At 44.3% G+C, this 10,861-nt stretch overlaps 1 protein-coding gene across 1 annotated transcript in view; it reads left to right on the plus strand.

Moving 5' to 3' along the window:
* Positions 1–6: 6 nt before the first annotated feature.
* The window catches only part of SLC17A5 (solute carrier family 17 member 5), a 38,487-nt gene continuing 27,632 nt past the window's right edge, over positions 7–10,861 (plus strand). Inside the window, exons 1-4 of the mRNA XM_006020475.3 lie at positions 7–181; positions 5,627–5,823; positions 7,237–7,470; positions 8,051–8,138. Of these exons, the coding sequence (XP_006020537.1) occupies positions 85–181; positions 5,627–5,823; positions 7,237–7,470; positions 8,051–8,138 (616 nt within the window). The 5' untranslated portion in view covers positions 7–84. The remainder of the gene's footprint in view (positions 182–5,626; positions 5,824–7,236; positions 7,471–8,050; positions 8,139–10,861) is intronic.

Genomic DNA, 10,861 nt, shown 5'->3' on the forward strand with positions numbered 1-10,861 from the left:
GGGGGGCTGGGGCGGGGCCGCGGCCCCCGGGCCGCCACGCGGGTCCACTTCGCGGTGGCGACGGGTGGGCTCAGCCTGGGCGCCATGCGCACCCCGGTCACTGGCGGCGGCGACGACTACCTGGAGTCCGAGGAAGGCGCGGACCGCACTCCGCTGCTGAACGAGACCCAGCCCGACGCGGGTGAGGAGGGGGTGGTGGGTCCGGCTCAGCGCTCCCCTCCCGCGGCTGCAGGGCCCCGTGCCGCCCGGGAGGGGGGCGGCGTTGCCATGGAGCACGCGGTGGTGCTGCCCTCTGGTCTCAGCCCCACCACACGGTCACGTTCAAGCCGGCTACAAACCAGCTCTGCAGTTACGTGTCCAAGCACTAACTTGGGGGCTGCTTGGCTTTTAGGGCGGGACGACTGCCTTGCCCGTGCGGCCAGGCGACATTTATTGCGCTCCTGAGGGGTGGGTTGCGGGATGCCTGTGAGGGCAGGGTCGGAAGGCTCTGCGGCGCCGGGGTCTGTCCATGCCGCGCTGCGGGAGGCTCGCTGCTGTGCTTTTCCGCAGTCCAGGAAACCAAAGAGCTGGTATTTGTTGCCTGGAGGCTAACAAGGGGCGCCTGAGTCTAAAAAAGGTTGTGGACCGTTGCTTTGCATGCAGGCTTCTTAGGGAGCAAGTGCATGGGCTTGGGGAGAAGTGGCTGTGACGGGGAATACTCTCTATTTTTTCTGTGTCATTTGTTGGTAGGGCTAAAACAGGGGTGCTCAGCCTCTGGTCTATAACCCAAATGCAGCCTGCAGAATTGTGCCATCTGGCCCACAGGGAACCCCCCTGGCTTGGAAAATTTGACAGTGGGGGAGCGGTGGAAGCTGCATGAGGTAGGATCCAACCTTGCCCAGGCTGTCTCCATGCAGTGGGATCAAGGCTGGGTCTGCTTCCTGCCCATCTGGATCAGGCCAGGCTGCTCCCCATCCCTCCCTTACCCCACACATCTGGATCAGGGCTGGGATGCTCCAGCTTCGCACACCTTCCGATCGGGGCCACTCCATCCTGCCCACCTCCCTGCATGTCCGGATTGAGGTTGGGCTGCTCCCCTACCTCCGGTGCATCTGGATTGGGGCCAGGTTGCATTTTGTCCCTCCTCATTGCAGCAGATGGATTAGGGTTGGGCTGTGCATCCCTCTGTTGCTACCTTGGGCCCCTGCCATGCCCCCACCATGTGCCAGATCAAGCCCGCTTACCGGGTCTGGCATGCAGATGTACCTGGCACTGCCTATCTGGCCCATTGAGCAAGAAGGTTAGGCACCACTGGTCTAAAGCAGGGTGCTCAACCTCCAGCCTGCTGGGCTCTAAATAAGTCCAGAAATTTGATGGTGGGGGGAGCAGTGGCCATTAATACAGCCAACCTCCCCCTTACCATATTCTCAATGCTGAGCCAGGTCACATCTGCTTCCCCCTGCAGAGCCAGGCTGGGGCCAGACCACACTGCTCCCCGCTCCCCAGGAGGCTGAGCCATGCTCCCCTTTCCCTTAGGGGCCAGGTTGGGCCCAAGCCACACCCCCTTTCCTCCCCTCCCCCTGCATGGCTAGGTCAAGGTCCCTTCTACCTGCACCCCACAGGGCCAAGTGAAGCTCCCCCATCCCCTCCCCATGGGGCCAAATGGTGGCTGCTGCACCGGCCCCAGGGGCTGGATTGGAACCACCAGCCAGCCAGCAGTTGGGCCAGGCACTGTCCTCCTGGCTGGCCAGGGAAAAAGGCTGAACACCACTGGTCTGTAGTATTGTGTGCGTTTGTCAGCGGAGACAAATGTGTTTGTCATCTTTTTGGCTTTGTGGAAGGAACAAGCCTACAGAAGGAATTTGAAGGCAAATAAGTAGCTGTTACAGATATAGGGGGCAAAGAGCGTGGAAGAAGAGGTGAGGGTTACATATAGGAGAAAAAGACAAGTATTGTCTTAGGACTAAGCAGGCTATTGTCTAGGAAAGCTTATGCATCTCTGAAAAAGTTATGTCTTTAAGGTGTGCCCTGCCCTGCCCTGCCCTGCCCTGCCCTCTATTTTAGGAATTACTGATGATACTAAAAGGAGTATAAGTCTTGACTACATGATTCCTGAACACAAATTGTAGCTAGAAAAATAAGATTTTAAGGTTATGGCTTATGTAGCAAAAAAGTCTATTTATGGACTGGATAACTTCAGTAATGACAGATATTATGGATAATCACAAATATATGCTGGAGACAAAAGACTGAAATGGGTACAATTTAAGCCATTCCTGCCTGTTGTCAGTTAGTAAGCATAAATTTTTAAGCTTGCACAATAGGTCATGCTCTACTTGGAGTAGTTTACCTCGCCCACAAGATTAAATAAAATAGGAGGGCAGCTTCCTTAAACTGCAGAACTTCTAGGATAGGCTTCACATGTAAAAATTAACAGTAACTGAAAGAGTATAAACCATGTCTTTGAAAGCAGCCTTGGGAATAGGAACTGAGAGCTGTGTTCAAGGTAAGGAATTGAATCTCACATTTGGTTGCATTGGACCCTGAAGTGGACCTTTTTTTTTTTTTATACATGTGACGTGTTTCTTTATTAGTATATGTGTCCTTTGCTGATGGGAACCATTTTAAAAAGTGAGATGAGTGAAGTATGTTTTTGGTAAGTCTCCACCTTTCTGTGCTTTGACTGGCTGATCAGAAGATTATGTGGAAAACAGTTTTCTTCCAAAAAATAATATCTGGAGCAGTGGCATTTATTAATTTCCATCATTTAAATTTTACAGATTGTTGTAAAACATATTCATTTTTCAGACACAATTTCCAAGTGAAGAGTCAGAAATGTTCCAATAACCTGCATTTCTAATGGGGTTTTAAATCATATAGGTATGATATTTAAGCTTCCACTACTGGGGACTGCTTTTTCTCAGTGAGTACAGATTCATTACAGTTATTAAGCAGATTTAATCATAATTGTACTTGTTCTTTGGAAATTTGTGATCTGTTGTCGTTAAGGATCCACTGCCTCCAGCGCAACTAGCTGCATCATAAAGTTGCTCCGCAAGTTTTGTACAGTAACACTTCTGCTTTTAGTGGCACATTGTTTAAGGTATTTTTGTTCCAAAAAGTAAATACCCAGTAAATCCTAGCAGTGCTACTTGATCTCAGTTTAAAATGATATGTGACTCCTTGAAATACTATTAAAAACAAGATTTCTCTAGAAGAGGGACCTTTGGGGGGGGGGGGGGGGGGGGGGGGGGGTCAGGGGTCATGTGAGAGAGAGAGAGAGTGTGTTGCATATGCTTGTATAGTATCTTGGAGTGATTGCCAGGCTGGCCCTTCTTTTTTTACATGACCTGCTTGTAAAAAATTCCTTTAGCGTCAGCATTTCTTTAACAATAGAAACCTACCTCTCCAACATTCTTTTGCAAATTCAGCATAATTTTCATAGCTTTTGAATTGCCTTAAATGTCTGTCTTTAACTGTCAGGCAACTGTTCATCTCCTTTCACAGAGGAGCAGTATTTCCCTGTTACTGTCTTATTCAGACTTCTTTAATGTGTGTGGTCTGTGCCAGACATGGCTCACCTGCATCCACAGAGTCACATACTATGGAATATCTGAAGAGCCGTCTCCTTGTATCTCATCCACTTTAGAATTTGAGTCATTTGCTACCATAATTATGGCTTTTGAGTAAGCAGGTTTGATGTTCCTTTTTCCCACAGTTAGCAGTTACTGTTATGTCTCCATATGGTGTTTCGAAAATGTAGCCACCAATGGTTTGTTGGTTTGTTTGAGTTTTTTTTATGTTTTACGGTTCCTCCCTCTCCCTCTTCCCTCCACATGACAATTCTGGTCTACTGACCATGGTTATGGCAGGCATGTATACTTTTGCTTTTTAAAAGCCATTGAACCAGTTGTCTTTCCACCTTACGGTGGTTTTGTCTAGCCCACATTTCTCCAATGTGTTTATTAAAAGGTCATGTGGGCCTTGCTGAAGTCCAGATGCATTCCCCTTATCAACCCAAGGTAGTTACTTTGTCAAAGAAGCCCTTCAAGTTTGTTTGACACAATTTGTTCTTAGTAAATCCATGCTGGCTGCTTGTGGTCAGCTTTTTCTCCTCCAGATGCTTGCATATGGACTTACTTAGGGTATGCTTCAGTAGCTTCCTGGGCATTGAGATGAAGCTAATTGGTCTGTAGTTCTCTGGGTCCTCCTTTTTACCTGTTTGAAAGGGGATACTGTTGGTCATTTTCCCATCCTCCACCTCGCCCATCTCCTACAACTTAATGAATTGCCAAGGGCCCTGACATCTCCTCTGCCAGTTCCTTCAGTATCGCTAGCTGGGGGGGTTTTCCCAGCTGTGAACAAAAAGTTGAATCTGCTCCAGGGGTCAGATCTGCTCCATTTATTGATGCATAAAAACAGTTCATACAGGGGTGTCAAACTCACCTTGGGCCAGATTTGAACAATGGGAGCTCCTCCCAGGCCAGATCTGTGGAGCCAGCAGCAGCTGCAGTGGGTCCAAGTCCAGGGCTGGCAGTGGGCGTCCAGTGGGCAGTGGCAAGGGTCAGGGATCATACCGCAGGGGGATGAGAGGGGAATCGGGCAGCATTGGGGCAAGCAAGTACTGTATCTGCACAGCCCTCACTCACCCTCCTGCCACCAATAGCAGTGTCCATCTGGGTCCAGGGATCCTGAAATTTGCAGAATGTCATGTTCCACTGGCCATACCCCCCAGCTTCCGGTAACCAGCTGACTCAGCTGGCCAGACAGAACAGTTCCACAGACCAGATCCGGCCCACGGGCCATGTGTTTGACACCCCTGGTTTATGCTGTTCTTCATTCATGACAGTCCTGTACTTTCCTGACTGGTATATTTATCATCAATAGAACTACAAACTTATGTTCCATCTACAAATTCCATACTGCTGATGACTTGCAAGCCAGAGCCCAAAGTGTCTTAAAGATATGAGGCTCAGTTTGATACAGTTAAAAATCTTGGGAACCCCACAATGTCTAGTTTATAGCATGAATTTACGAATAATTTAAAATCACAAACATTTTCATAAGTTATTTCATACTTTCCATGTGCCTTATGAAGTTTTAATTCTGAATAGTCATGTTTCAATGGCTTCAAGAGGTCTTTTGAAATTCTGTTGCTGAATATTTTTTTCTAAAAAACATGCACTATATTTCTCATTTGAGTTTGGCCCTTTCCATGGGGACTTGGAACACACAACTCCTATTTATGAATGGTAGTTACTTTAAGTGAGAAAGTGACTAGATAAATTGTCTTCTTGACCTCAACCTCCACCTGGTAAATAAAATTGCTAAAACAGAAGTAGCCAACCTATGACATGAGCAGGCCCTGTGTGGGGCATGCAGCAGACTGGGGGGGGACAGGTAGCATAGTGGTAGATAGAGTAGGGAGCGAACATCAGAGTAGCAGATCAGGCAGAGGAAGGGGATCAGAGTGGCCCTTGGGGAGTGTACAGAGCTAATTTGTGGCATGCCTGTCAAAAAGATTGAGCTAAAATATACTTTTACAGAATAAAAAAAGTTAACTTGTTTGTTTTTTTTCTGAATTTGTACCGACTAAAAATACTTTAAAAAATAAAAGTTGCTAACTTTTTTTAAAATCTTATTTCAGTGCCTGCATGTTGCTCAGCTCGCTACAATTTAGCAATATTGGCCTTCTTTGGATTCTTCCTTCTCTATGCGTTACGTGTGAATCTAAGCGTTGCTCTGGTAGACATGGTAGAACCCAACACAAGTTTAACAAAAAATACAACTTCCAGTGTGTGTCCAGAACATTCCTCCACCCTAAATGTGCCTCGTAACACAACGGTAAGATTTCAAATGAATTTCTGTAAAATATGTGATGGTTTTAAACTCTTTCTAAAGGGATGCAGTGATTAGGATTAAAGTTTCACATTTAAACAGCTTGCTAGCATGGAACAGCTTCCTGTTTTATTAGCACATCTTTTCAGAACACAGGTTGATTTTCTTAAAGCTGTAGGATGTTCATCTAAATCAGCTATTCATCTGTATTGTGCTAAGGGACAGGCTGTATTATGTCCTTTCTATGCTTTGTTTTGCAGATTGGCTGACCTGACCTTGTAATTTTAATATGACTCACTCCTGCTTTTTTGTGTATTAATTGAACTGTTCCTGTTCTGCCTTCGTCAGAGCGATTAAAAACAGCATTTTCACCAATTAAACTGTCTGTTTTTCACATAGTTTTGACTTGTGTGTAAATTTTATTTCAATTAAAGGAATATTTCATTACGTTTTTAGCTACTAGTCATCTTGTGATCTTTTTCTCCTAATACCGGTTCTTCTTTTATTCATCCTCTTCTTCCCTTCCCATTAACCTTTGAAATTGCCTGCTCTAATGTGTTGTTAAAGAATTAACCTGTTTCCTTCAATTTTTTTTCCTGCCTCAGTATTCATATTTCTGTTCTTTCCTTGTGCCTGTAACACCCGTTTCCTAAGCTTGCTCATTTTATTTAGGCTCTCCCTAGAAACTCTCACGTTGCGTGAGAAATCATACGGTTGATTTAAAAAATAAATACTTCAAGGACTTATGAAGATTTTCTGATTGTTACTATTTCTTATCATAATTTGCATGCTGTTTCATTTTTCAGTAGCTTTCATACTGGACTCACTTGCTGCATCATGCCTGAATTTAGAATTAGGTTTTTCCTTACACAAATGTGGACGTTCTCATTGTGCTGAATTTCCTGCCATACATTTAGATGCTCATAAATAATTAATGGTGATCCCAGATTTCTCTCTCTCTGTCTCCAAAATCACTACCTCTGTGTTCATTTCAGTAGCTGTCAGTGGTTTTGTCATCTCTGGACTCTTTGGCCTGCCTCCATTGCTTTTATCATTCTGTTTTCCCATCTTCTCTTGTAAAAGTAAATCCTCCTTCTTGCTACTCTGTCTGTACAAACACAGTATGTGTAGACATACCAGAAGTAGGTTTCACTAGCCTCAGTACTGAGATCAGAGTGAGTGCAGCAGCAAGGAGTTTAGCTTGTGCTTAGATGCCTGAGATCCTGGGTGGATCTTGTATGACAGGTTAGCTCTAGTAAGTCTATGAAAGCTGTAATCACACATTTGATTCTGGAGTAGGATGAGGCAGTGAAAATTCATTGAGAACCTCAGAATACCAAGGTTTAATTACATTATTTATGTAAAATAGAATAATTTGATGAAGTTGCTAGTTCATACACTTTTTTCCCCTTCATTTAGGGAAAAAAATATTCTTGGGATTCAGATACTCAAGGATGGATCCTTGGTTCCTTTTTCTACGGCTACATCGTTACTCAGATTCCAGGTGGATATCTTGCAAGCAAAATTGGAGGGAAGTTTTTGCTGGGGTTTGGTATCTTTGGTACCTCTCTGTTCACCTTGTTCACCCCCTTAGCAGCAGATTTGGGAGTTGGATACCTCATAGCAGTCAGAGCCTTGGAAGGGCTGGGAGAGGTAATCTCATTCTCTCTTCATTTTTTTTCCCCTAAAATGTGGAAATATATTTAAGAAATTATCAGTGTTACCCTCAATGGTAACTGTGGTCTATGAGGTCATTGTCAGAGGTAACTAAAAAAAAAAAAAAAAAAAAGACTTCTGCAGACTTCTATCAGGTTGGTTGGTCTCCAGGGCAGTATTAGCTGCTTAATTTAACTTCTGGTTTTGGTGCTCAACCTCAAGGTTGAGGGTTTTTGTTTTGCTTTTGGTTTGGCCTTTTAATACTTAGGGTGAGGAATGGAACTCCTTACCTGAAAATGTCTTGTATTAACACTTAATCCAAATTAGAGTAGCACAGTACTGGGTGCTCTTCCCCTAGTTAGCAAAAACAGTCAAGACTCATTCAACTACAGAGTTGAAAATAAGCCAGAAAGCTAATTCTGTTTAATTGCCCATGTACTATGCACATTTGTGTCAAAGAGCTTTTTGTTAAATGCAACTGATTTAATAGGTCGCCTTGCTGTTTTGTTACACACAGGTTAGAAAAAAAATTTAGAATTGCTGTGGAATTTAATGGAATAAAATATTTGTTTTATAGGGAGTTACATTCCCCGCTATGCATGCCATGTGGTCATCTTGGGCTCCTCCACTGGAACGCAGCAAGCTCCTTAGTATTTCATATGCAGGTGAGAGACATGGAATTCCCACGCCGATAACTGGATTAGAAATGTTTGATCCGTTAGTAGGGAGGATTGATTTAAATCAAAGGGATTTATATCACTAATTTTAATTGGGGTTCAAGTTGGGAAGCATGAAACTATTGATTTTAAATATTCTATTTGAAACTTATTTTGACTCTCTTTTTTTAAGAAAAAACATTTCTTAAAGAAAAATATTGTTTCTATTGTTTTATATTGCAATTATAAAACATGTTGATTTGCAATCAGATTCAGCCTTCAGGGTAAATTTGTCACAATTTTACTCATCAGAAGGAAGTACTATAAATACTTTTTTGAACAAATAGCTCAACATATATTTTGATTATTTTCCATTTTTATTATGTTAGAAAATGGAGAATGATGCATTTTTTTTCTGGTTTAGGTAAAGCTGTACTTGATCAGAGTTGGAATTTACTTTAAAAAATGCACAAAAATGCATAAGGAAATAATTATTTTTAAAAAGTGCATTTAAAACTAACATGTAATTAGCTATAGTTAGTGAATGGAGGGATATGTGAAGATGGTTACTAATAATACTAGCATTTTAAAGATTCAGAAGGTCATGTACTGGGATTCTAAATAAGTTAGCTGCTGAATCTTATTGACAGTAATTAGAATCGGGAACCTAACTTATCTGCATTTTTTGAGCCAAAATACCTTTTGAAAGTCTTGCCCATGTCCTTCAAGTGGATCTCATCCTTTTTACTGCATTTTATTCATGTCAAGGAAGAAAACATGCTCTCCTGTAGGGGTGCACCGATATATCGGTTGGCTATCACTGATAAAAGGAAAAATGACATCATCGGCTTTGTTTGATCGTTGCAGCCAATAAATACGGGCATGTGCTTGGAGCACCCTGGCAGGGTAGTCCAGGGTAAGGTGCTGCGTAAGGAACATTCCCTCTGCTGGGTGGCTTTGCAAATGAGGCTTCTACCCGGGAGCCATGGGACCTCGGCTGCACGGGGTCCACCAGCGCTGAGATAGCATGCTCTGGGGCTTTAAATGCACCCAGCGCTGCTGCCCACACAAGGATCCACCCTGCCCACCCAGGACAGCAGCATGGGGTGCGTGGGAAGTAAGGCTGCGGGTAGGAGCCACGGGCAAGGGGGAGACATTCACGAGAATAGGGTGGTCACCACCTTCCTCATCGGGAGCTGGAGCAAGGAGGAGGCTTGTTTTGCATTCATAACATGCACACACAAACAAAAAAAAGTTTATTTATGTAGTTAAGGAGTTTAAAATACCTTGCACTATTACTAAGTTATCGGTTATTGGATCGGCTTCAGCCGATATGGTTGGTTAATCACTGGCTATCGGTATCAGCCACGAAAATCTTTATCGGTGCGCCCCTAATTTCCTACTTTTTCATCTTCCAATAAAGTATTCTCTGAATCTTCTAGCTAAATTCAACTAAAAGTAATAAAAGGGAAAGCTTTCCCTATGACAGAAACCATTATTATTGATTGGGGGTGGGGGGTGGTTGGAGCAGGGAAAGGGAGGTGTATAAATTTGTTCCAGAATTTTATGCATGGAATATATTGTATGACATCACAATATAGCAAAAGCCTTATTATCCAGCACCCATGGAGAATGGGGGGTGCCAGATAACCAAATATACCAGTTACCTGAGAGGCCTGAACAGGTGTTTTTGCCTGTTTGGGCCACCACCCCTCCCGCCGCGTCAGTGTGCTGGGGAACAGGGTGGGGGGTCCCGGGCACACTGGGGACAGGCTGCTTTGCCCCGGGCTGTGGGGGCTCAACAAAATCAGAAGTGCCACAGTGGGCATTTGCAGTTTCACTTTTGCAGTGTCAACTGGCATGCCGTTTAATAGAGCATGCCGGTTTGTAAGGTGCCAGATAACAGGGCTTTTGCTGTATTGAAATGTTAGGGTCAGCTCAAGGTTAGGGTAGCTTTTAGAGATTTTTTAATTTTGTTCAGGCTGTACTTATATCCTTGTGACCAGCATAACAATGCAGAACAGTGTTTGTTGGGTTGGTGATATAAAAATGTTAACTCTGTTTTAACGCTTTACAAGCAAGGCTTTCTGGTGCTCTGGTGTAGTGCCTGATGACTGGAAGAAGGCCAATGTGGTGCCTATCTTCAAGAAAGGGAGGAAAGTGGATCCAGCTAACTATAGGCCCATCAGCCTGACTTCTATCCCGGGGAAGGTCTTAGAAAAGTTTATTAAAGAGGCCATCCTTAATGGACTGGCTGATGCCAACATCCTAAAGGATAACCCGCAACAAACCCGTGCTGGCAGGTCTTGCTTGACCAATCTCATTACCTTCTACGACCAGGTGACCCATCACCTGGATAAGGGAGAAGAGATTGATGTCATGTATCTTGACTTCAAAAAAGCCTTTGATCTGGTATCCCACGATCACCTCTTGGCAAAACTGGCCAACTGCGACCTTGGGTCCACCATGATCCACTGGCTGGGAAATTGGCTCCGTGATTGGACCCAGCGGGTGGTAATAGACAGAAGTCAATCATCATGGTGCCCTGTGACCAGTGGGGTCCCCCAAGGCTCTGTCCTTGGACCCATACTGTTCAACATCTTCATTAATGATGTGGACACTGGAGTCAGAAGCGGACTGGCCAAGTTCGCCGATGACACCAAACTTTGGGGCAAAGCATTCACACCAGAAGACAGGCGGGTGATCCAGGCTGACCTGGACAGGCTCAGCAA

This window comes from Alligator sinensis, unplaced genomic scaffold (assembly GCF_000455745.1).
Source record: "Alligator sinensis unplaced genomic scaffold, ASM45574v1 scaffold37_1, whole genome shotgun sequence".
NCBI classification, from domain to species: domain Eukaryota; kingdom Metazoa; phylum Chordata; order Crocodylia; family Alligatoridae; genus Alligator; species Alligator sinensis.